Here is a 27,489-nt window from a genome sequence, read left to right on the forward strand (position 1 = left end):
GGGCGGGGGGGGGATTGGAGATGATAATGTTGCTGTTCCTGTACTTTTTTTTTTTTCTGTGAAAATGTCCCCAATCATTAGCAATTTCAATTCAGCACCTTTGTAAGAATTTACTTGTTTTTGTACTTAAGGTCTCTTAAGAGTGCACTGGGTATTTCTTTGTCCTCTGACAACGTCATTTTTCGTCAATATTGTTCCCTCCTGTTTTATGTCGAAGGACGTCTATTTCGACCGGCATTTTCAGTATCACTTGTGACATAGCACAAGCACAACACATGTGAACAGTGACCCAGAAGTCTCAAGCAGGGTCTGAGGGACGCAATGGACAAAGGCAAATAAATGGGAAAAACACAAACCTAGTAGAACTTGTAATTTTACCAATAAAGGAGGGGAAGGTATACATTCTGTCTGTTCTGTTGTTATTTCTAAACGTAGGTGGTGAGTTGGAGGTGTTTTCTTATTCCTGCCCCCAAATAAGGTTGGGAACAGAGACCTGGTCCTTAATTATTCACCATTACTAAATTAATTTAAAAGGTGCTCTGTTTCATTAACAATTTTCGAATATGCATTGTTTTGCGGCTGTGGAGGGAGCATCATGGGTAGAGGTTTACTCTGTGTTTGTTGTGCTGGCAGTCTTTTTGAACTTGACACCAAATGCAGTAGTTTTGAGCCACTGCTGCTATTGTAGAAAGTCACTTCACAATCAATCATGATTAAGTTAATCCATGAATGAAAGTGTTTAATAACAGGGTGGTTACTGAGATTAGGCAAATAGTATTTGACTGGTCATGTGATCTTAACATGAGAGGACCCTCTCAATGTACAATAGAACAGTTTTTATAAGGTTGCAGATATGATTGAAGTCTTGTTCTCATCGGAGTGGATTGATTTTATATGTCAGTTACAAAATGACTGCATTTATTTGGGTGTGCAACTTTTTAAAGAGGAGAAAAAAATACTGTGCCCCTTTAAGGCTCATCAGAAGACTTAAATCAGGGTTGCGTTTCCCAAAAGCATCGTTAGCCAACTATGGTCGCAAGTTCCGTCGTTACCAATAGAGTTCAATGGTAATTGCGACCAACCATAGACGCGACCAACTTGCGACCATAGTTGGCTAACGATGCTTTCGGGAAACGCACCCCTGGCTGGTAGTTAAAAATACACGAGTTTCCTTTTTATCAATGATATTTGATCTAAATAAATTAATGAAATAACCAAATTTTTGTTTGTAAGGCCTAGAGCAGTAAATAATAACTGAACCGGAATCGTCCCAAATGTACATCTATTTACCTTTTGTTATTTTTCTAAAAAAAATAAAATAATAATCAGTCAGCTAATGTATTAAGCTGACTAGTTTTGAAAAATATTAAAAATGCATTTTGCTACAAAAAATAGTTTATACAACTATCCCCCAGACAAGGCTGTAAAATAGTCTCAGACTAAAGTGCATGTTAGAGCTGTTTGAACTGAAAGCAACTCTTGCACTGGCGTATCTTAAAATATGTCAGTGCCATTGTTTTGTCTCAAGATGCACATCAATAATGATTTTTTTCCCCCCTAAACCACGTTTTTAAAAGCTACTTGAATGCCCCATTTGAACTAAGGCCTAATCTCGGTACTCGGTTTTAATCTAAGCCCTGTCTGTAAAACCCAACCAGACCTGTGGACGGTTGCTTGCATAAACTGCTTATAGTCTTACAATTTAGTCATCTCATTTTTTTCTTTAAGACGGGTCATATTTTTTTAAGTCAGTTACATAAAAAGGTCTAATGGTCTAATGTAAATCTGAAAATTAAGACTGATTAGCCCTAACTAATTTCTAGTTGTTCAGACTAGATCAGGCCAAGTCTTAATTTGGTGGCCATGTTTATGCAACTGGCCAGCCCTAAACGTTTAATAAATACGCTTATTTTCTCCACTTTTAAAGTGATATAGTACAATAAAAGTAGCCACTGTAAATAAGTAGCTCAAGTGTTTAATGCCCCCCAGTGGAAAGCATCGTATCGTTTTATTCTGTAGTACTGATTGTAATACTACATCTCCCAGCATTCCCCATATTGCGCACGCGCAGTGCAGTGGTCAGACAGTGTATCGACGAAAACTATCACAAAACTTTATTGAAACGGCACAGGGTGGATGTGTGCGCGGCGATCCTAGGAGGGGAAGTGAGGCTGCTGATATGGCGGACCCGGCGGCACAGACCTCCGCGCAGCCCCGGCTTCAGCAAGCTCAGTCCAGCGGCCCGGCAGGGTCCAACCCAAACCCCGGAGCCGGGAGCAGCGACCCGGCCCGACCAGGCCTGAGTCAACAGCAATGGTCCAGCCAGAAGAAAGCCCAAGTCCGCTCGTTTCCACGGGCTAAAAAGCTTGAGAAACTCGGAGTGTTTTCTTCCTGCAAGGTAACCGAGAGCTTGGCTCATAACAATAGAGCGAGTGCCCGGGCCTTTCATGTGGCAATGCTTCTCACAGTCTGCAAACTAGTCACATATGTTCCCTGGTAAGAATACAAATAATAAAGGACTACAGACGATTTAAGGCTAGAAAATAAGAAACACAAGACTTTGAAAACCTCCTTCATATGAACTAAAGAGTGGAAAATTACTCCTACCTATGCAGAATTAGTGCAGAAATGCTGCCAAAATATGGTGGTTAATTGAATGCATTCTTGTATGTTTTTATAACATGCGCCTTAAATTAGGTGTGCTTTAGTATATCACATTTTATTATGTATTACCATTTTATCACTGTTACCACTGTATACTTATCATTATGAATGTTTTGACAATATTCACCTGATCAACATCTAATTGAACCTGATGTTAACTGTCCTCATTGACAGTTTTTTAAATCACAGTTGTGTTCTCTAATCACAGGCGAATGATGCTTGTAAATGTAATGGGTGGAAAAACCCCAATCCACCAACAGCTGCTCGTATGGAGCTCCAGCAGCAGGCAGCCAGTCTGACAGAGGCCTGCCGAAGCTGTGGACACTCTTTGGGTAAGATTAATGCCTCTATGGTGGTTCTATTACATCGCACTAATATCAGACCCATCATCCTAATAGTTTTTAGTGTTGCATAATAGAGTGCAACATTGCGCGCCCGCGCCCGCTTTTTCAGTGGACTTGGTTCCGTAAGAATTTTTTGAATAGGGATTTCTTAAAAAGTTTGAGTTAAATAGCTATAAGCCATGGACCGAAACAAACCAACCAGCTGCGAAATTTATCGCATAACACAATTTTGATTTAAAGAAAATCTATTTACTGTTTATACACATAGTATACACACAGCAGTGCTGGGTAGATTACTTACAAATTGTTGTCCGTTACTGATTCTAAATTACATGACAAACATTGTGCCGGTAGTTAGTTACGTTATCCATTACATTACACATTTTAGGTAATATAACCGCACTACATTGATTTTGTATAGGATAATATTGTACCATATTGATATAAAAATACAAAGAGAAAGAAAATGTATTCCATTCTTTAATATCAACAACATGAGGAGCATTTAATTTTACATTACGTCAAGGTTTGCCAAACTGGGGTTTGTGAAGGAACTGCAGTGGGCAATTAAATCATACAAATTTTTTATTAAAATGAATAATTTTAAAATAATATAAACTGTAGTAAAAAAAAGTGTTTGAAAGACAAAGGCCTTCCAAAGACATAGCAATACGTTGTTAAATATCTCTGAGTGCTCATCAGGAGTTGATTCGATATGCAATGTTGACAAAACACTCCTAAGTGAAATGATTTCTGTAAATTCAGTGGTCAAATGTTTTGTGACCGCTCAATTTTCCATGTAATTAATGCCACTTGACTAGTGACTGAACTAGAAGACTTTCTGAATTTATAGGAAGAATAGATAGGAAAATTTTAAACATGAATAAGAAGAATTAGGGCGAATCAAATTCGGAATGATTTACTGTCATTGTGTGAATGATATATGTAATCATTAAACAAGTAACTGTAGTCTGATTAATACGAGAATTTTAAAATGTAATATAATCTGGTGTATCCAAAATGGTCAATGTTTCTGATAATGTCTTTATTCATACTATTTATTTTATTAATTATTCTTTTACATGTTATTGATTTCTTTAATCATTTATGCATATTCTACTTTATGCTCTATGTTTGATTATTTCCAGTTGTGTCTCTTCTGTGCTGGAAGATTGAGTGGGTGTATTTTCCATCAGAATTGATTACGTGATGTACCTTTGTATCAAAATGTGTCTGTTTACATGTCTGCAGACATGAGATAACTTCACAGATTTTCTTAATGGTCTTAAATGTGTCAAAACAACAACACCTACATCTATTTTCCTCTATCTTTGACATTTGACCAGTCACTCTGACCTATGACATAATTGATAAGTCTGTTTGACCTTTTCATATTAGACCAAAACATAAGTTTAAGTTTCCTCCAGATATATTCATTGCTCTTCACTTCTGCACCTCCTTCTGCTTCATGTCTTCTACCTCTCCTTTAATTCTGCAAAGATCTTACTACTTTTGTCCTCCTTTCTCTTTACTCTGATCTTCACAATCTTTATCTGTTAGATACAATACTTTGGATTTTATTAAACTGTTATTTATTTGATCAATTTGTTTGTCTCTATAAGTTTACATTTTTACTTAATAAATTTGTTATTCCTTATTCACATTTGATCTTTGACATAATCATTGCTTGTCTGTCGGGATCATGATCTAGTTACAAGTACCTACTTTTTGGAATCTGATTACGTAATTCAGATTACAGGTAATCAGTTAGCTACTACCCAGCACTGTATATATATATATTATTCTGAAACTAATATACCATTAATTAACAATAAAATAGGTCTGTTTTTAAAGGTTTGTAAGTTTTTATTTCTGGAACCTGATTGCTGCATTCCATAGCTTACATAGACTGATATCTAAAAGTTTCAAACGCTGCAAAGTGTAATCCATGGACAAGGTCTGTTTAATAAATATGCAAAAGCCCCAAATAATATTAAAAAGTGGCTCTGAAATGAAGTATATGTCATGCAAACCAGAGATAAGCAGCCTTTGTGGTTATACAGGCCAGTATATGTTAACTGTGTATGTACATCATATAACGCATGGCTATTATTATTGCGTCCGTCAGGTAGTGTTCACATTCTCTTATCTATTGATCTTTAGCAGAACATGTGTCTCACCTGGAGAATGTGTCTGAGGAGGAGATTAACCGGTTGTTAGGGATGGTGGTGGATGTGGAGAATCTCTTCATGTCTGTTCATAAAGAAGAAGACACGGACACCAAGCAAGTCTACTTTTATTTGTTCAAGGTAAATGGGCAATTGAGATCCGCTTCCTTAATTTTTTGAAAGTGCAGGCATGCTCCAGATGAGTTACTAACATGTTGAGAAGCCTTTTTAAAAAATGTGTTCATTCGTCAGGTGAATATTTCACATTTTTGACTGTTGTTTGTTGGCTGTTTGTTTCTTTTCTTAGTTGCTGAGGAAGTGTATTCTGCAGATGGGGAAGCCAGTGGTGGAAGGCTCTCTCGGTAGCCCTCCCTTTGAAAAACCCAACATAGAACAAGTATGTATGTTGTGTATAAGAAAGTGTGTGTCACAAGCAAAGCTTTCTGCCAGTCACATTGCATGTAAAATGCCCTTAAGTGTTTAGGAAGTGATGGGCAGACTGTGTTTGTCATTTTATGCAGAGTTCTGCACTCAAGATCTCTCTCTCTGCCTCAGGGGGTGTTGAACTTTGTTCAGTATAAGTTCAGTCATTTGGCGCCTAAGGAGAGGCAGACCATGTATGAGCTCAGTAAGATGTTTCTGCTCTGTCTGAACTACTGGAAGCTGGAGACTCCGTCACAGTTCCGTCAGAGGGCTCAGAAAGAGGATGCAGCCGCATACAAAGTTGATTATACTAGGTGTGTGTGTGTTTGAGTTAACACGTGTAAATGAGTTTGTTTCGAAGTTATATCAGCAGATCAGCTCTAATATCACCCGAATCCGCTGCTAAAAAATAAGTCATCCAAACGCCACCCTCCCAAACCTATAATTTTCTCTGATTTAGATATCCGCACCCGATCGTCACATTACAATTATTCAAATTCTCACGTGATATGGTAGCATATTACACTGAAATAGGCTGCTTTTAAATTAACATTTATTTAAAGTAGCCTAAATGTTCTTCTTTGGCAAAATTCCATTTTCTAAACAGAGGCTTCACTCCCTTCAAACTTGAATTGAAATGTCACTGTCTCCGTCACTGCAACTTCCCGAACAAGAAATTAGATGCGTTCAGCCCAAGCAAAGGCTGGATATAGGCTTTATTAGTTTGTCATATACAGCGCTTCACACCCCGTTACATATCACATAACCAACACTTAATTCATCCTGGTTAACTATTTAAGTAAAACTCTGGCACTGGGTATATGTTTTCCCTGAAGAGAGAGGCTGTATACATTGTTGGTGAAAACGAAAGTAAAAAGAGTGACGCTCGTTCTTTGCGTTTTACCATGAAATAAGTGTTCAGTGTCTTCATTAAAATCAATACATTAATGATTTGTCTCTTATCCACCCACAATTAATTGTAATGTTATTTTTGTAACTTGGCCCACCTTACCCGCAGATTATCCGCAACGTTTGCAGATATAACTGTAAGTCACACATCACTAATACATATAAATGCTGTGACTGGTGCTAAAAGTTGCACTGTAACTAGTTGTGAAGAGGAAAAGGTGATCGATTCACTCATTTGAAATAAGGCATGCTCTGTCACACAATCAAATGTCAAAATTACATTTATTTTGGAATACAATTAGCATAAATCGCAAAAAAAATGTATGCTAATTTTTCTAAAAGCATAATTTTTATTTAAAAAATAACATAAAATAGTAAAAAAATATTAAATCATTATATAGCGTTCAAAGGTTTGGGCTCAGTATGTTTTGTTTTTAATGTATTAAAATGCATTAAAATGTTTACTATAAATTAATTAATAAATGTAATTAAATTCTCAGTTTTTACTGTATTTTTGATCATACAAAATGCAGCCTTGGTGAGATTTCTTTCAAAACATTTGGTTAAAATTCATCATTATATTTTTTATGTGTATAAATCAAGACAATTACAATTTTGTGAATTAGTTTTTGTGTGTGTGTTTCAGGTGGCTGTGTTACTGTCACGTTCCTCAGAGCAATGACAGCTTGCCACGGTACGAGACCTGTCAGGTGTTCGGCCGCAGTCTGCTGAAGTCCATCTTCACTGTCACCCGCAGACAGTTACTGGAGAAGTTCAGAGTGGAGAAAGACAAGCTCCCACCAGAGAAACGCACTCTGATCCTCACACACTTCCCCAAGTAAGACCTTCGTATCAATACGTGCTTTAAAACCGTCACTCTCACATAGTCCAATTTATTATATGTTTGTGTGTGTGTGCTTGTTAGGTTTCTTTCCATGTTGGAAGAAGAAATCTATGGAGAAAACTCCCCCATTTGGGAGGCAGACTTCACCATGCCAGCTTCAGAGGGGACACAACTGGGGCATCAAACAGGTGCGTGTTTAGGTGGTTATTAGGGATGAGCGTTTATGTAACAACAGCTTTCTCAAATTTAAATTGATGTTAAAAATACAATCATGACATGTACCTTCATTCACAAATATTAGGCTACATCACCCTTATAATGGTTTCAAATTAAGCCAACTTCAACAACCTATGGTTTTAGTTAATTGAACTAAATGAATTACTAAAAACATAAAAATTTACAAACAAATAAAGATAACTTCAAGTAGACTGCCACCATAATGCATTCTATGTCAATAAAGGCTACAATAAATAGTTTTTATCTTTTAAGATGTTCTTGTTAAAAAAAAACATTGTCTCAGATTAATGTGGCATTCATTGTCTGGCAATGTATAGTTTGATTCTCCAAACATTCAATAATCCAGACAAGATTTGTGTCCCAGCTCAGCGTCTTTTGAATGGTCTGTTTTAATATTCAATTTGGCATGCTACTCTGTATTAATGCACAGTTGTTATGGTGTCATAAAGCAATTCTTACAGCACAAAATAATAAAACAATTTGTGCTGACAGAAAACTGTAATGCTTCTGCTGGTGCATTAGCCACCATAGAGACTTGGCTTGACATGCTTTTTTTAGACTATGTTGCTTCAAACCCCTTCTCTTACTGCCTTAGTACTGAGTCCTGTCTCAGTGTCTGGCTCTCCTCTCAGTAAGGGCAGCAGCGGTTCTGCTCTAGGTGTTACGGGTTTGGACATTGCTTCCTCTGAACCAATAACTGGTAAGAAGATCAAGTTGCAGATTTATTTACTTTGTGCTGTACTGTGCTCTGTTCATTGGTATTACAATTTTAAGTATACACTCATATATACAGTAGACCAGGGTTTTCAACTCTGGCACTCGAGGTCCATTTTCCTGTAGAGTTCAGTTCCAACTCGAATCAAACACATGAACAAGCTAATCAAGGTTGAAGGTAAACTCTGCAGGGAAGTGCATCTCAAGGGTCAGAGTTGAGAACACCTGCGGTTGACTTAAGAATGATGACAATGATCATGTCAGTCTCTCGTAACAGTGTGTAATGCATTGTCTCTCAGGAGAGAAACGTAAGCTTCCTGAGGCACTGACTCTGGAGGATGCCAAGCGGATCCGAGTGATGGGTGACATCCCAATGGAACTGGTCAATGAAGTCATGAAAACCATCACAGACCCTGCTGCCATGCTGGGGCCAGAGGTCAGAGTTTATCACACCCGTATGATAGCCTTAATAATGTAGCATGAAGATTTTCGGTTTTGCATTTACAGTTAAATAGTCAAATGTAATCTTCTAGTCTGTTTTCTGGTTTCCCAGACTAGTCTGTTGTCTGCAAACGCGGCCCGTGATGAGACGGCTCGTCTGGAGGAGAGGAGAGGCATCATTGAGTTCCATGTGATTGGTAACTCTCTCTCTCAGAAGTCCAATAAGAAGATTCTAATGTGGCTCGTGGGCCTGCAAAATGTTTTCTCCCATCAACTTCCCCGCATGCCCAAAGAGTACATCACACGTCTTGTGTTTGACCCGTAAGTTTGCAGTGGCCCCTTCCTTTTCCCAAAGAGCCCACTACTTACCTAAATCTTTAGCTGTTGTCAGGTTTTGTGTCTCGCTAGCTTCCTCAGCCTCTATTGACCCTGCTCCCTCTGTTTGACCACAGGAAGCACAAGACCTTGGCTCTGATTAAAGATGGCCGTGTGATTGGAGGGATCTGCTTCAGGATGTTCCCCACTCAGGGATTCACAGAGATCGTCTTCTGTGCGGTCACCTCCAACGAGCAGGTCAAGGTACGAGACGCACTCAATGCAGGCTCAATGACTCTAAACCAGTGGCTCTCAACCAGGGGGACAGGAAGACTTATAAGTATTTAAATTAATAAATTATTGTAAATATATATTAAATTATTGAACTCTAAATTAAAATGCTTAAAAAAACACCTCAACTCAATATTACTTTTTCCCTCCTCGATTTTTTTTTTAAATTGAAGAACATGCAGTTCTCGCAAAATGATTCTTGGTTAATTAATGTATCAATACTCTTAATTAAAAAAATATTCAAAGCATGCAAAGTCGAAACATTACGAGAATAAAGTCGTAATATTTTGAGAAGAGTCAAAATTACGAGAGTGTCTTCCGTAGAAGTTCTTAGTGTGTGTGCTTGCCGTTGTTTCACGTTCATAATTGCCGCACAGGCATTCATAATACGTCCACTGGCACAGAGCGAGTGTTTCCAATTCATTACACACACAAAAATGTAAGGATTATTTTTTACGTTGCGGTTCAGGGCTTCCGTAGTACGAGTACCGCGCACAGGGAGAAAAATAAAAATGAGCAAAATAAAGAAAACAATCATTAGTCAAACAATCCTCAAGAACCTTGTTACATGGATTTTGCTTCATATAAGTTCTCCTCTCCTTTACAAAGAGACAGAGTGACTCTAAACTAAGGAAAATGTGTCAATAATAATAATGGTTTCAAAGTGAAAGTGTATATATAAATAAAAAAAGTAGGGATGCTCCGATCAGGATTTTTGCAGCCGATACCGATTGCCGATTTCTTGTCATGGTGATCGGCCGATACCGATCCCGATACCGATGCTTAATATAAGACAAAGATAAATACAAACAAAATGGAGCAGTCTGATGCAGCCCACAAGGTTTAATTAAGCATTGTCCAATAGTAAACTTTGGAGGACAAAATAAACATTTAAATACCTAAAATAGAGAGTCTGATGTAACTTAAACCTGGTCTAATACAAGTCTAAGCAGGACAAAATTAATTTAATTAGATTAATTATTAATTTAATTAGAACAAATTGGAGTAGTTTGATGCTACTCATTAGAAGGGATGGGCATTTCAAGCAAAAATAATATTCGAAGATCTGGGTATTATTCGCTTATTATTCGAAAATCGCACCCCTCCCCCATATGCACGCACACATGCATAGGCCACACACATGAGAAAAGCGGAGTGGTGTGACGTTTAAATATAACTTAAAAATATACGTTTCATATTTATGTTTTATAGTAGGCTAATATAGTGTTCTTTTTAAAAAAAAAAGTCATATATGTTGATTCTATTAAAAGGATACCGCATGAGATGAGTAAGATAGGATCATAAGATGCCCAATATATCGGAAAACATTTGGAATGGGTCAGACATGATTTTGACCACTTAATTAAGTTTTGTTTTGTAGAAAGCCATTCTTTAAAGTGAATTTCGTTTTGTAAAAATTGTATCTTAATTTCAAACTATGTTTCATCATCCATTTGCCTGAATTTAATAAATAATAAGCGAAATATAGCAGACAATATAATCAGGACACGGACACGCCGGCGCGTGAACTGGAGCGCGTCTCATAAGTGAACCGAACCTCAACTTGCCTCACATACCTGATAACGTATAGTTCAGGCTTGAAATGTCTACTTTAAAAAAACAACAACTATTTAAATCGATAATAAATGGGCTACTCTCTGCTTAGGCTAATCCGTATGAAGTGTGCATTTCTCTCTATAAGCGCGTTCACTATGCGAAGATGGCGTCAACATCGCCAACTGTATCGTTGCAGTTTATTAATAAACAATTAAAATGTATCATGCTGCATAAACATTACTTTTGCCGGTTCTTTGTGGCAAGCTTTATACATGCGCTTGATATGCGGAATATAGGCAATATAGCCTATTATGATGACGCTCATTATGGTTTAATATTTTCTCCCATATATATATTTAATTAAATTAATATAGATATGCGATTAGACTAATGGCTTAAATTAACTACTACTAGTCGACTAGAAAAAAACTTTAGTCGTGCACGGGCAGCCCAACTTATTTAACATATTTTCTAACCAGCATGTCACTGCGGGCGTTCTGAGCGAGTGGCGCTGTGGACTGAGCGAGCGAAGCTACTCTTCAGAAAGGCGCTCTCTCTGGAGGACAATGATCCTCCATGTGAGATTCCTTTGAAACATACACGGCAAATAGCAAATTTTTTTTCATTGTTTCTCGACACATCATAGCAGCCTAATTCCACACCGGCGATGACATGACTGCCAAATCATTTAAGTCCCCACGCATCATATAGGCTACCTCCTCGCGTTTTGACGTCATCAAATTGTGATCGGTTTGTGAGATCGGCCAAGTTGAGTGAGTACCGATCGAGTCATAAAATGTGATGATCGGCCGATACCGATCTCCGGCCGATCGATCGGAGCATACCTAAAAAAAAAGCTATTAAAATAAAAAATAGATAATAATAAAAGAAAAATAACAATAAAAACACAAATAATGGTAATACCATTAACAAAATGCTGGTATAAGTGACTGCATAAAGTCACATACCTACAGAAAAGCACATGAAAAGGTTTCCCATACATATTCATATTCAACAGTGAGTTATTAAAATCGCGATAATCAACACGGTTTTAATGATAATTAAATTTTAAACGATAATACTAACCGTCAGTACATTTTATCGTGGTTTATCGTGAAACCGGTAATCGTCCCATCCCTATTTCCCATACATATTCATATTCAACACATCACTACTGACAAACACATTATGGATACTGCTGATACATTTCGCTTTGAACAATAAAACACAAGGGAACAATGACCGGTCTCTATAGGTTGTCCTATAGGCTCTCCTCCAGAAGGAGGGATCAAACACCCCAGGGAGCCCTTACCAATGCACAAAAAGTGCTCTATAAACGTAGACCGTAGGTTTCGGAAGTTCTGAACATTACCCCTAAGCACAGCAGCCATTCCAGTGTCGGTGTCACTGCTTGCATTTTGGAAGGATGGCCCAAAAGAAAAAGACCAGGATCCTTTATTAGTTTTATCTGAAAAATTCGGATTTCTGAAGCAATAGAATTCCAAAATTTGGAAATGTACTTGTTCTACTTATTCTAGTTGCCTAATAAACCCAGCATTGTATATTATGAATATTGTTGGCTCTTAGAAAAGAGGAACAAAAGCAATTTGTCAAAGTTGCTTTGGATAAAAGTGTCTGCTAAAAGCTTAAATGTAAACTGCATTGAGCTACCTACTTAGTGACCTTTTAAAATCTGCTTGCTGTCAAACAAAGTATCTCGTATCATAAGATACTTTATGATACTTCAATACCAGAATGCACTGCAATACGTTTACTGGTTCTGTTTCAGATGGAGTCAAGGGATATGTTTTTAATAGGGCTGTCAAATGATTAATCGCGATTAATCGCATCCAAAATAAAAGTTTGTGTTTACATAATATATGTGGGTGCACTGTGTATAATTATTTTGTATATACATAAATACACACACATGCATGTATATTTAAGAAAAAAATATTATTTATATATAAAATATTTATATATATATATAATAAAAATTATATATATATCTATATACAGTATATACATGAAAATATTTCTTAAATATATACAAGCATGTGTGTGTATTTATATATATATATATATATAAAATAATTATACACAGTGCACCCACATATATTATGTAAACACAAACTTTTATTTTGGTTGCGATTAATCATTTGACAGCCCTAGTTTTTAATCACAGAAATGAATATATTATACTAAAAGGATAGTTCACCCAAAAATGAAAATTCTGTTAATAATTACTTAACCTGATGCCGTTTCAAACCTGTAAGACATTCGTTCATCTTTGGAACACAAGTGAAGATGTTTTTGATGAAATCTGAGAGATTTCTGTCCCTCCATAGACAGACAACTACCACTTTGACGCTTCAAAAAGTTCATAAAGAGATTGTAAAACTAATCCAAATGAATCGAGCGGTTTAGTCCAAATTTTCTGAAGAGACACGATCGCTTTATTTTCGCTCAGATCTTACGATCTCTTTATGAACTTGTGTAGTGTAGCTGTCAATGGAGGGACAGAAATCGCTCAGATTTCATTTAAAATATCTTAATTTGTGTTCCGAAGATGAACAAAAATCGTACAGGTTTGGAACGACATGAGGATGAGTAATTAATGACAGGGGTGAACTATCCCTATAATATGTTGTAAGCTTAATAAATAGTCTGTTTGCTATGAGTTGAATTGGTGTTTTTCACTTGATTTATTGATAATATTTTTGTGTTCATGTTTAGGGCTACGGCACACACCTGATGAATCATCTTAAGGAGTACCACATCAAGCACAGCATTCTGTACTTTCTCACTTATGCTGACGAATACGCAATCGGCTACTTCAAGAAACAGGTACAGCTCCAGACTGTACAGACTCCACCAGCCTCACTTGTAATTTCCTGTTTTTCCACTGCACAACTATATCTGTTGACCCCTCTTTTTGTCGGTAGGGCTTCTCCAAAGACATCAAAGTACCTAAGAGCCGCTACCTTGGTTACATCAAAGACTACGAGGGAGCCACGCTGATGGAGTGCGAGCTCAATCCCAGAATACCCTACACCGAACTCTCACACATTATAAAGAGACAGAAAGAGGTGAGAGTGCACACATTTCTCCCTTCCGCTTGAGGGGAATTTTACATCGTGTTGGGAAATCTTACAGGGTTCCCGCGGATCCTTAAAAAGTCTTAGTCTTAAATTCGATTTTTAAAATATTAGGCCATAAAAAGGTCTTATTTTTTACTTATGAAAGGTCTTAAATTTTAGATGACAGTTTGACTTAGACATATCTGAAATGCTTTCCAAATTAAAGCTATCTAATTAGCGCACGTATTATTATTATTTTTTTATTTGCTTGTTCACGTGACAATTCTTCATCACACTCGCGGCAGAATAACGTCTGTCTCCTGCACATGAGAGGAGGAGAGAAAGAGAAGAAAGTTGATAAATGTCAGTTCAGTTGTAAGTTCATACTTTATGTGCGTAGTGGTGTGCTATGTTTATTGTCTATTATGATATTGTAATCATTGTTTTAACGATGTACGAGGCACTGCTGACATCGGGACATTCTAAAACGCTTAACGTGAAAAACGCTTAACGTGGCTAAAGGCTGATTTATACTTCTGCGTCGTACGCCGGAGCCTCTACGCTGTAGACTACGCGTTGGTTTTAATTTACACTTCTGCGTCGTTGTCCGCGTTGATGCACGCAGAGGGAACATGTGAAACCCGAGGGAGCGGTTCTAGCAGACCAATCACAGCGCTTGCGTCCGCGTAGAATTGACGTGTTGTTACATTTTTGGAGAGGTGCACGTCAGGGTACACCGAAGGGTACGCGCGCTACACACAGCCTACGACGTAGCTACAGCGGGAGGTCGACGCAGAAGTATTCATATTCTGGGCTCATCTGATTTTTTTATACATAGTATGGTTTATTAATATGATGTGTACTGAGTTTGGTCTTTTAATATCACTGTCTTAGTGCAGTAAGCCACGTTAAGCGAATTCACGTTAAGCGTTTTAGAATGTCCCGACATGGCATTTGTCTATCGTGCTTTCACTGCGTGATGTGTCAGTGCAGTTATGGGTATCTCCCTAAATGAGTTTTTATATTATATTTATATCATATTATGTTCTTATATTAGAATATCACATCAGCAAGAGTGTCCTTTTCCCGTGCACAATTGACGCTTCACCAAGCCTAATAAGCTCAATGAGATAATTAGTAATTTTTGCCGAACATGTGAAATATCTGAGAGAGCAAGACAAAAAGGACTGCAGTATTCCATTCGAGGGATATATCCACGACATATGCAACTGATTAGAGAATAATTTCTTAAAAATTTAAGCTAAAGCCTAATTTATAGTCCCAGCGCCAGCAGCAGCTGCCTCATTCGCTGACCATTCAAATGGGAAACACACAGATTGAGGAACAACTATGTTCGTGCACAGCAGGGTAAGTGAAATGTGAAAATAATCCTAATAATTATAAATCAAACAGCTTATCCATAAATCTTGTGGAATAACACTAACACCGGGAGAGCCGCGATCGGATTGGGTTAAAGTTACTTAGTCAGGGGTAGTAGGCCGTCGATTAACAACATGCTGAAATATATTTTAAAGTATGTCAGTGAGCCTCCGTCTTGTCTTTAATCATCTTATTTTACGTTAAAATATGCATTATGACCAAAGAACCGTCATTATTTCCAAGCAATAGGTGTTTTTGTTAATCCTGTTGACATTTAGTTGTGAATGGGGTCTCCCACACTGCTTGATCCACGTCCATCATTTCTCCCCTTGGCTTTAAGATTTTCGGGAAGGAAAAAAATTCCACTCCCCTGTCCAAACTTTTAGGATACGGGGTATCAGATTTGCACAATCCCTGTGCACAATGCTTCGGCATGTTTCCCTCGCTCGAAAGCTTGCCAGACCTCCCGCGCCTAGTTACGGTTGCTCAGAGCCAGAAAAAAAAAAAACTCTATATTTCTCTATATGGCTCTGCGATTGCTAAGACACGATTGGCCAGTGGTGGTTTTCGTTCGTTGCTTAGCGAAGGGTCAATTTCAAGTGTGATATTTATGTTATACAACAGTTAAAGTTAACATTGCGAGTTACTTTTTAGACACAATATTGTTTGTTTTCCCTTTATTTCGCCGACTAGAATTTCAAAATGAATGAGTCTCAATGCAACAGACAGCGATGATTTCTTGACTGAAATCCGCGTTTTGAACGAATCACTTGCTTCTTTCCCGAATGAGTCAGCCGTTTGAACGAATCGGTTGAATGAATGACTCCAACTCACTTATTAAGAAGACTTGCCGCCGCCTACTGACGGTTTTAGTTTCAAATTTAAAGTATACTTTAATTAAAACGTTAAAATTAGAAATCATTTAATATTTAAATATTGAATATTGATTTAAAAAAAACAACTATCTCATAGCTTTATTTATGCAATTGTAAATGGAGTGTAAATATATTAATGCCACTTCTGATGCCTCTTCTGTGTCACCTCTGCACTGCAAAGATTGATTTTGATTGAATGATTTAATTTGACTGGTAACAGTGGTACTGTATAATTATTGTAGAATTAAGTATTATTGTATAAATAAGTATAATTACTGTATAATTTGAATGCTAGTATTTGACAAAGGTGATGCATAACTCTAAAAAATTTTAGAAAAATGTCCATATATACCGGTAGGTCAAAATGCCCCTGGAAAATCAATTTAAGGTTGCAAATATTGCCCTTTAACAAAAATATTAATTTCTGTCACTGCTGTGAACTGACCACTGCATAGAATATGAAAATATGAATATCTTCGTGAGTCAGCTGTCAACAACAGGCCTTAACCAGCCATGCACCAGCACAAAAACACAATCAGTAAAGTATCATCTAATTATTATCAACAAAACGTTGAAAATATCGAGATATATTTTTGTCAATATTGCACACCCCTAATGTAAGGTATTAATTTTGATTTCTTAAGGTCTTAAAAAGCCTAAATCTGACTTTAAAAAGTGTGCAGGAACCCTGTCTTATAGTATTGTATTTGGTTTTTGGAGGAGGATTTTTGCTACTTTTTTGACATCTCAAAATATCTGAAATTGGCTGGACATATTAACCATTTGTCAATTTCAGACAGTCTTTCTTACAGTGTAATGACTTCCAGTCATATGGGTCTGTTGTCGTCTGCTGTAGATAATCAAGAAACTGATCGAGAGGAAACAGAATCAGATCAGGAAAGTGTATCCTGGTCTCACCTGCTTTAAAGAGGGTGTGCGGCAGATTCCTGTGGAGAGTATACCAGGCATCAGTAAGTTTGTGCTCGTCTCACAGTAGTGGCTATAATGCACCCACAAAATCCTTCCATTCACAAATACTCTCTCCCTCCTTTTTTGTCTTCCTAAGGAGAGACTGGTTGGAAACCTAGTGCCAAGGAGAAAAGGTCAGAGGAGAATTTATGCATATTTATTCTGAAATCTGAGACCATCTATGTCTCTATATTAAAACATCTCACTGATGATTTTACAGTGATATCATGTTGTGTACACTTCTGTTTAGGGTCCGTAAGATTTTATTAAGGGAATTGATACTTTTATTTAGCAAGGATGCATTAAATTAATCAAAAGTGACAGTAGAGAAGACATTCATAATGTTTCAAAAGATTTATATTTCAAATAAATGCTGTTCTTTTGAACCTTCTATTCATCAAAGAATCCTGAAAAAAAAATTATCACTGTTTCCACAAAAATATTAAGCAGCTATTTTCAACATTGATAATAATAATAAATGTTTCTTGAGCAGCAAATGATCATGTAAGAATGATTTCTGAAGGATCATCTGACACTGAAGACTGGAGTAATGATGCTGAAATTCTGCTTTGCCATCACAGGAATAAATTAGATTCTAAAATATATTCAAATAGAAAACACTTATTTAATATTTTACAATATCACTGAAATTTACTGTATTTTTGAACAAATAAATGCAGCCTTGGTAAGCATAAGAAACTTCTTTCAAAAAACATTTAAAAAACAAACTTTTTAATGGTAGTGAATGTGTACACAGGGATTTTTCCCCCCAATATTTTTAATTGCAATGAAAACTGTGTTTACTTATAAGAGGATGTTTTTGTGAAATTATATACCTTGTGTATTATATATGAGATGAGCCAGTCTCGTTACAGTTCCTAGTAAAGTTACCAACCACCAGCGAGTAACTGAGACTCTGGTCAAAAGCAAGTAATGTTACAAGTACTATTATTTTTGTTCCCTGCGTGTATCCATCATTCTCTCTTATTTTATCTCTGCAGTAAAGAGCTGAAAGATCCGGATCTGCTTTACAACATGTTAAAGAATCTTCTCGCACAGATTAAAGTAAGAGGCCTGTTGTCACACTCACACGCACATTCATCTAAACACATTAACAACACAATATTCTGTTACATTCTCACCATCTCATTTGTGTGTTAAGACGCATCCAGACTCCTGGCCTTTCATGGAGCCAGTGAAGAAATCTGAAGCGCCTGACTATTATGAGGTCATCCGCTTCCCCATTGGTGGGTACTGATGTGATCTGCATATACATTAATGAGATTTCAACCATTCTGAAGAGCCGCTATTGAATTAGTCAGACTAGCTGGACAGACAATATTAAGCAGTTAACATCTATACAGTTTTAACAACATCAAATTGCATCCAATTGAATAAACCTCTCTTCCTACTTAGACTTGAAAACCATGACGGAGCGTCTGAAGAACCGATATTATGTGACTAAAAAGCTGTTTATCGCCGACCTGCAGCGAGTGATCACGAACTGCAGAGAGTACAACCCTCCAGACAGCGAGTACTGCAAGTGTGCCAACACACTGGAGAAGTTTTTCTACTTCAAACTGAAAGAGGCCGGGCTCATTGACAAGTAACGGGCATCTAGCCTAGAACAAGGGACCAGTTAGAAAATATAGAGAGTGTGATCACATACACACACACGTTTCATTTGGATGAACAACATCCAAACCTGTCAAAAGTTGCTGCTTTCTGTTACTTTTCCCTTATACAATATAGTTATAAAACTCAAGGTTATATTAATGTGTAGGACTCTGCCATGCCAGTGCATTAAGGCAAAATGAAAACTGAAAGTGTGTTTGATGTGGGCGTTAGCTTAGACAGAAATCACCATTAGCAGTTCAGTTCTTCTTTCCCATCCTCCGCCAAAAAACGAATGACTCATGCACACTGCAAGCTATTGCTCTACATACACAAACATTCAGTTGTGTAACTTAAAGTAATATCCTGCGAAACTCCTCTGACCTGAGATGCTGCAGCCAAAGATGGACAATATTCGGCCTCTAGTGATGTCACTGCGGTGTCACTCTTCTCAGCCAAAGCTGTTTGAAACAGCCGGTCAGTCATATACAGGATGTACCCATTTAGTATAAATCTGACAATATGAGGGAAATCATACTTTTTTGTTGAGTTCCGTCAATGGCTTTTATTGGAAAAGATGCCTCATTCCATGACAGATCACTTCAAACAACAATAATCAAATGTTTTTTTTTTTCTCCTGGGAAATTACTTCTGTCCACTTTGCTTTGTCAGTGCCGTTGTGAAGTGTTTATCTTTGTTCACAAACCAATATTTGCTGTCTTTGGAAGCTTTCAGTGTGTCATGACCCCAGGCGTAAGCATTCACAGTTTTTGCAACCTGCTGTTTACACCCATTTGGGACCATGAACAACTATTTCCATTTCAATCGTAGCTGCAAAACACTTTTTCTGCTACTACGAATGGACTACTGCACAAATCTCTATATCCAAATATGTATGTGATTTCTGTCACACCGCATGTTCTCTGCTAGTTTAACGCTCACACACATGAGACAGGACAGCTGGTTTATTTTCCAGTCTCTCGTGATGGGCATTTACTTGAATCATGACTTTGACAAACTGCTGCAATGTTGATGTATTTCAGGGTTCTTTATTTTTGGATTTACTGTGGGTCACTGATGACCCCTTTCATGAACAGGACAGATGGGCGTGATAGAAAGCGTTTGGATATGGTTACATTTGGATGATGCATGTAAATTGCAACGGTTCTGTGTACTATAATTCTGTTTTTTTGAAAATAAACTAAAAAAAGTATCTAATTTTGCCTTGCTGAGAAGTGATGCTTATTTGAGCCTTTCAAATTCTGAATCATGCAAATAGAGATTATAGAATCGTATAATTGAACAGAAAATAATAACTGAGGTTTTTATTTTTGGAAAAAAATATATACTTTTTATTCAGGATGGACACATTAAATTTATCAAAAGGGAGAGTAAACGCATTTATAATGTTACAAAAGACAAAAATAAATATTTCAAATAAATGCTGTTTTGAATAAAGAATATGTGTTTGAAAATGCATCATAGTTTTCACAAAAATATTTAGCGGTGCAACTGTTTCCAACATCGATAATAATCAGAAACGTTTTTTGAGCAGTAAATCAGCATTAGAATTATTTCTGAAGGATCATGTGACACTGAAGACTGGAGTAATGATGCTGAAAATAAATTACTGGAATTAATCATCCTGAGTTTGCAAACTGTCATATTTTGCAATACAATCACTAGATACATTTTTATTAAGTTTAACAATGTATATTTATTTACTTAATTTTTAAATCTTTTTTTAACCTTAATTAGGAAAAGACGTAAAAATTAGTTTGAAAAATAAGATTTTTTGGTAAATGTGCTTAAAGCTAAATTAAAGGGGTTCATCCTTTACAAAACAGTATCTAGTACCAATGATTATCTAGAACCTCCACACAGTATTGTTTCAGTTTCCATAATGTGTTTGTTTGGATCTGAGCATGACTAAAAGGCAAATGACAAAGACAGTTCCTTCAGTTTTCGTTTCCTAACATCACTGACTGCAAAATAGGGCCCCATCAAGGTCTCTCCATTACTTTCTCAGTGCAGCGTCTGCCTATGATTCTCTTCACATTTACAAATCAAATTCTGTTTTAGATGTCCACATTACTGGTGTCCAAGAGACAATCAAAGAACAAAAGCACCCAAAAGCTAATTAAAAAGTTTCTTTCATTTCTTATACTTCATTTATCAGCCTACAGACACCTGCTGTCATTGAATTTAGCCCCTCTTTTGTTGTATGTCATTCGTCTCCTCCTCCTGGGCCCTTTCTCTGTTTTTGGTTTCGTTTTTCTGCTCAGCAGGCTCATAAAGGGACGTTTTAAAGAGAAAAGAAGGTTCACCCTCTCCAAAGTAGCATAGACCTCTCGCCACCACAGTGATAGCAGCACCGGTGAGTGAATCTACTGACACTTTAGAAATGTCTTTGATCTAATTTGTAGTCTCGTAACCATAAGCAGAGTAGTAGCTTTGATATTTTTAACATGGAATATTCATTATTAGCTTTATGATTAGACCACAAGTAGTTAACAGAGCACAAAAACATTACAGGTAAAGCTACTAGTAATATTTCACCTTTAAATGCTTATAATAAAGTTATGAAAGTTGCCAAAAGGTCTAAAACTTTCTCTCGGTTTTTTTTTACCACTTTTTCCATACCTGTATCTTACTGTAATAATAACTGCAATCCAGATATAATTTTTACCAGAAAATAACAGGGAAACTCTTAATTTGTAAACTTTTGGTAAATTGGTAAAAATGTTGTGCCCGAATCAGCAGGAACTGTGTCAGTCATTGTATAACAAAATTTTATGAATTGAACAGCTCGTAAACAAAGAGTTCTTTATTGAATTGAGTTAAGAACCCTAGGGTTCTATATAGACCCCCATTGAAGAGTGTACAACACTAACCATTTTTGATTAAAAGTAAATGGCCTCCACTGTGTTTTGGTGACTGTGTGAATGTAGATGGAGATCACTCTTAGATCATACCAGGAGGAAGTGGTGCAGACGGCTCTAAAGGGGGAGAACAGCATCATCTGGCTGCCCACTGGTGGAGGAAAAACCCGTGCTGCTGTTTATGTTGCCAAGAAACACCTGGAGACTACAGCCAATGCCAAAGTGGCAGTGCTCGTCAACAAGGTGAAGCCAGATCACTGCTCAATTACACTGGGTCTGTGCATAATATTGTTTGTATCTTTTTCTTTAGATTTGCATGCTGAGTTTATATTTTCATTGTTCTCAGGTGCACCTGGTAGACCAGCACTTTGACAAAGAATTCAACCTTTATCTTGGGAAGCCATACAAGATAAAGGCCATCAGTGGGGACAGCGGTGACAAGGACTTATTTGGGTGTCTGGTCAAGGACTCAGACCTGGTCATCTGCACGGCTCAGATTTTGGAGAACGCCCTGAATAGCACGGAGGAGGAAAAACACGTGGATCTCACAGGTAACTGATGATTTTGTAAGACACAGCAAATAGCACATAAATATAAAAAAAGTGTCTCTTTACATGAATACTGTCACATACTATTATCCAATAGAACATTACCCTAGCTGTACACCACCCCCATTGTACAGTGTCTTGTCTTGACTGGATCAAAAAAATCTTTGTAGTTTTCATTGTTTTGACTTAGCCATATTTCTAACATGCAGTCAAACGTGACACTCAACAAACCTAGTCAGTTCAGATATTTCATGTGTTCTAGCTCAAGCACACCTGGTGCAACTAATAAAGCCCTTGATTAGTTGCATCAGGTGTGCTTGAGACAACACCTGTTTTGCAGATTTGTGCTGTTGTGAGGGATTCTATTCAGGGGGTTGAATAATTTTGAGACTGCAGAAATCATTAAAAGTTGCATTTTCAGTTGAATTTGGGGAAACCACTTGAAACATTTGTTGTGTTGAGCTATTTCAATTACTTTTGTTTGATTTGTTCATTGCAAACAGCTGAAACCGCTGTCAATTTTGCCTATAAACCTGATTTGCAATGGGGTTTGAATAATTTCGATTACAACTGTAAATGTTTTGTCTCCTTTTCTTCCTGTTACTCTAAATAAATTGTTTCTATTTAGACTTCACCCTGTTGGTCATAGATGAATGTCACCACACGCAAAAGGAAAGTGTCTATAACAAGATTATGGGCCGCTATGTGGAGAAGAAAGTGAGAAAAGAAGGGAAGCTGCCCCAGGTTTTGGGCCTCACAGCATCACCTGGTACAGGAGGAAATAAGTCACTGGATAAAGCTGTGGAACATGTCTTGCAGGTGTGTGTGTGCACATGTGCAGATTAGGAACGATACAGCTCAAACGATACAGCTAAAATGATTATATCTTATGACGATTTTCAACATGGATAATTGTGTATTTGCTCTGAAATGGCTTAAAAAGCTGGATTTTTTTCAGCAATAAATTTTGACTGCCATTGTTGCCAAAAATATAGATAAATTGCTAGTAAAGTCATAGCAAATATTTCGTGATTATTCGATTCGATGGTGGCACAGCCCTTGTGCACGAAGTGTTTTGCTTTATGAATTAATGGTAACACTTTACAATAAGGTTTAAATAGTTCTTCTACAGCATTTATTCATCTTTAATAATGATAATCTCAACATGTGCTAATATATTTTAGGATCAAAATGTGTATCTGTTAACATTAATACATTTTTATAAACTAACATTAACAAAGGTTAAAAAAAGTATATATTGTTCATTGTTCATGTTATTTAATGCATTAACAAATGAGACCTTATTGTAAAGTGTTACTTTTTTACCAAATTATTCAAATAATTCTTACTCTTTCTCTCTCATTTTCAGATCTGTGCCAATCTGGATTCAGTAATTGTGTCCACCAAGGATTATACACCAGCGCTCAAGGAAGTTGTCCCTAAACCCAAAAAGCAATATGACATTGTTGAAAAAAGAGCTCTGGTACTGTTCTCCGTTCGCTTCCAGACTGCACCTCAGTCATAATGCCATTCTCTACTGCACAACTGCTTGAACGTTCAATGACCAAAATATGTGTATGTTTGTTTGTGTCAACAGGATCCATTTGGCGACCACTTGAAGTTAATGATGTCAATGATTCATGAGTTCATGCCATCAACGGTGAGCCGTAGCCTGCGGGATATGGGCACACAGGAATATGAAGCTGATGTGGTGGAACTAGAGAAAACAGGTTAGATGTCATTGCAACTACAACTTTTGAGTTGTACATTCCAAATCCCCTGCAAAAAAAAATCACTTGATTTGATGGTGTGTTTTTGGATCAGGTGTAATAGAAGAGAACAGACTGATCGCTCAGTGTGCACTGCATCTGCGGCAATACAACGATGCTCTTCTCATTAACGACACCGTTCGCATGGTGGACGCGTTCAATGTTCTGGACGAGTTCTACAATTCAAGGAAAAACAAATTGCTGGATGGAACAGACTTCTTTCTCCAGGGACTTTTTGATGGTGTGGATTTTTTACTATGCTGTAGATTAATGTGATGCTCTTAAAGGGGCAGTTCATGCAAAAACATCATCATTTACTTTATTCGCCAAACCTGTATACCTTGTATCTTCCCTTCTGTGAAATCCAAAAATATCTTTTCATACAATGAAAGCATTTAATTGTGGGACTGTTAAATTTCAAAAAGGACAAAAATATATCAGTACCATATCGTTATGGGCCAGTGTTATACTTTTTGTATCGCATTAGTCAGTATTGGATATATATCTGCTGATATTGTATATTTACTTGTGCCTCCTCATTTCCCCTATTTTTACACTGACTTAAAAAATACTAGTAACTTAACACTATTAAATGTAATCTTTAGCAAATCTCAAAGTGGATAACTATTTTTATATTGTAAGTTATAATGTTGTGATGTTCAAATTCACAAGTAGCATTTAAAACCATTGTTTTTATTCTTTTGTTTCATTTTTAATTTATTTAGATAAAATAGCATAAAATTTTTATATATTTTATGGGTAATTTCCATAAGATGGATATAATTATTGGCCAAAAAAAAAGCACCATAAATGCAGTCCACATGATTTGTGCACCATATTCCAAGTCGAAATGAAAGTTCACTGATCATATTGCTTTCTGCTTAAATCTCAATTACGTTTGTGCATATTCAAACTTTCCCTTTATTTGTATTATTCATTTATCTGTGCTAACTCCAAAATTGATTGGAAAAGATTGAAAAGCTGATTTTTCTGCTCTTACTACTCAGAGAACCGCGTGGAGCTAAAACAACTGGCATCGGATGCCCGCTACGAAAACCCCAAACTGGCCCAGTTGCAACTCACGCTGCTGGAAGAGTTTAGAGATAAAACGTCTCGCGGTATAATCTTCTCGAAGACGCGCAGGGGCACACATTGTCTGTATGACTGGGTGAACTCCAACCATGAGCTGCTGAAGGTCAAAATCACTGCTGGCATTCTCACTGGAACGGGTACTGGTGCCGACCACATGAACCAGGTACAGCAAGAAAACATCTCAAATGGTTTCCCTTGATCTTCTAAAGCATTTGTTGGTCGTGTTTAGTTGAGAAACATTTAGGATCTACAGAAGGGAATACAGACTAATTCTGAATCTGCTAATAACTTTCTCTACTTGGTATACAGTATGTGTCTGTTTTTTGTATTTGTTCTTAGAGTGTACAGAAGAAGACCATCAAAGATTTTAGACAAGGATTCCACAACCTCCTCATCTCTACCAGTGTGGCTGAGGAAGGACTTGATATTCCAGAATGCAACTTAGTTGTACGTTACGGCCTGTTGACCAATGAGATCGCTCAGCAGCAGGCCAGTGGGCGGGCTCGAGCTGAGAACAGCGTCTACTCAGTGGTGGCTGAAGAAGGTGGGCGCGAACTGCGCAGGGAATTTACCAATGAGTATCTAGAAAGTCTGACCTCAAAAGCTATTGACCAAGTACAGAGAATGAGTCCCAGGGAGTTCAGAGTCAAGGTTTGCAATTTAAATCTGACTTTGCAAGTCATATAATAGAAAAACTCAAAGTATTCAAATTTCATTGCCTAAAAAACTTTTCTCTTTCTGCTTGTCAGATATCTAAACTCCAACAAATGTCTATTCTGATTCGGATTGAAGCTGAGAAGAAAAAGGATGAGAGGAAGCAGCGCTACAGTCCTGCTCAGGTTCAGCTTCAATGCAGAGGATGTTTCCTTCGTGTCTGCAGTGGAGAAGATATCAAAAAGATAGAGAATTCACACCATGTCAATATCAACCCTGAGTTTAAGTGAGTTAGTCCTCAGTACATCACTGTCAATATCACAGACCAAATAATTCTGGAAATTGTAGAACAGTGATGAATATCTATACTGTACACAAGCTTGCAAAGAAGTCTCATATGCTCACCAAAGCGGCATTTATTTGATCATGAATACAGTATAAATAGTAATATTGTAAAATATGATTACAATTTAAAGTAACTTTTGTATTTAAATATATTTTAAAATGTAATGTATTCCTGTGATCAAAGCTGAATTTTCAGCATCATTACCCCATTCTTTGGTGTCACATGATCCTTCAGAAATCATTCTAATATGATGATTTGATGATCAAGAAACATTTCTTATTATTATCAATCTTCAGAACAGTTGTGCTGCTTAATATTTTTGTGGAAACCGTAATTACATTTTTCAGGATTATTTGATAAATAGAAAAGTTCAAAAGAACATAATTTACTTAATTCCTACTATGATTATAAACGAACATGTTTGTGTTTGTCTATTTCATAGGAGGCATTATAGAACTGGTGGGCAAGTGATTCTGGAGAGGACTTTTGAAGATTGGGAGCCTGGACGGGTTATCAGCTGCAGTAAATGTGGACAGGTTAAAAAAAGAAAGAAAGAAGAAGAATAGATCACATTGTATTATCCAAATAAACATAGGAAGAACTCCTTAAGAAGATTACATCTTTCTCTCTCTCTCTCTCTCTCTCAGGAATGGGGATTGGAGATTAAATTCAAGATGGTGGCGATACTCCCCTGTTTGAAAATAAAGAACTTTTTCTTGAATACTCCTCAAGGCAAAGTCTCTTGCAAGTACTGGAAGAATGTTGAGTTCCAGGTGACAGAGTTTGACTTCATTGACTACATGAGCAGCTGTTTCCCTGACCTGGACTTTGATGACTGACACAACTAAACTCAGTCAGAACCCTGTAACCCTCACTGTGCCAGGTTTTCTGTCTGCAGTGAGTATTTCTATACCAGTGGCTTGTATCTTGTAGACTGTTGATTACTGTTCATTAGCATAATTTAAAAATGAAATTATCCATCCTGATTACATCTTGGTTATTCATGGATGTTGGGGGTCATAGCAGCTTTTGTGGTTGATTGTGATAGTCAAAATACAGTTTGGAACCTCTGTTCAATACAATATAGCTGTTTGTAAACTTTAAATGTTTGTACTTCAAATTCAACCATTTACTTTTTGTACATTAAGTTTTTGTCTTTTTTGTTTCATTTATGGGTTTTGTTTTATTTGATTTTTTCTGAGAAAGGTGTGTGTGTGTGTGTGTGTGTGTGTGTGTGTGTGTGTGTGTGTGTGTGTGTGTGTGTGTGTGTGTGTGTGTGTGTGTGTGTGTGTGTGTGTGTGTGTGTGTGTGTGTGTGTGTGTGTGTGTGTGTGTGTGTGTGTGTGTGTGTGTGTGTGTGTGTGTGTGTGTGTG

General features: G+C 37.0%; 2 protein-coding genes across 2 annotated transcripts; both read left to right on the forward strand.

Moving 5' to 3' along the window:
• The first annotated feature begins 2,103 nt into the window (after nt 1-2,103).
• Nucleotides 2,104-19,384, forward strand: kat2a (K(lysine) acetyltransferase 2A). Its single transcript, XM_056235872.1, has 18 exons — nt 2,104-2,398; nt 2,873-2,996; nt 5,172-5,317; nt 5,484-5,573; nt 5,732-5,913; nt 7,155-7,346; nt 7,434-7,540; nt 8,185-8,289; nt 8,603-8,739; nt 8,857-9,065; nt 9,197-9,323; nt 13,644-13,754; nt 13,853-13,996; nt 17,099-17,213; nt 17,309-17,345; nt 18,213-18,276; nt 18,374-18,458; nt 18,628-19,384. Exons 1-18 carry the CDS (start codon nt 2,180-2,182, stop codon nt 18,819-18,821), a joined length of 2,388 nt encoding a protein of 795 aa, XP_056091847.1. The 5' UTR covers nt 2,104-2,179; the 3' UTR covers nt 18,822-19,384.
• Nucleotides 19,385-21,083: 1,699 nt separating this feature from the next.
• Nucleotides 21,084-27,152, forward strand: dhx58 (DEXH (Asp-Glu-X-His) box polypeptide 58). Its single transcript, XM_056235873.1, has 12 exons — nt 21,084-21,202; nt 21,777-21,950; nt 22,054-22,258; nt 22,884-23,074; nt 23,625-23,738; nt 23,853-23,985; nt 24,080-24,265; nt 25,032-25,279; nt 25,456-25,767; nt 25,866-26,056; nt 26,559-26,652; nt 26,764-27,152. Exons 2-12 carry the CDS (start codon nt 21,777-21,779, stop codon nt 26,953-26,955), a joined length of 2,040 nt encoding a protein of 679 aa, XP_056091848.1. The 5' UTR covers nt 21,084-21,202; the 3' UTR covers nt 26,956-27,152.
• Nucleotides 27,153-27,489: the final 337 nt, after the last annotated feature.

Source organism: Rhinichthys klamathensis, unplaced genomic scaffold (assembly GCF_029890125.1).
Source record: "Rhinichthys klamathensis goyatoka isolate OS25496 unplaced genomic scaffold, OSU_Roscu_1.1 h1tg000432l_1, whole genome shotgun sequence".
NCBI classification, from domain to species: Eukaryota; Metazoa; Chordata; class Actinopteri; order Cypriniformes; family Leuciscidae; genus Rhinichthys; species Rhinichthys klamathensis.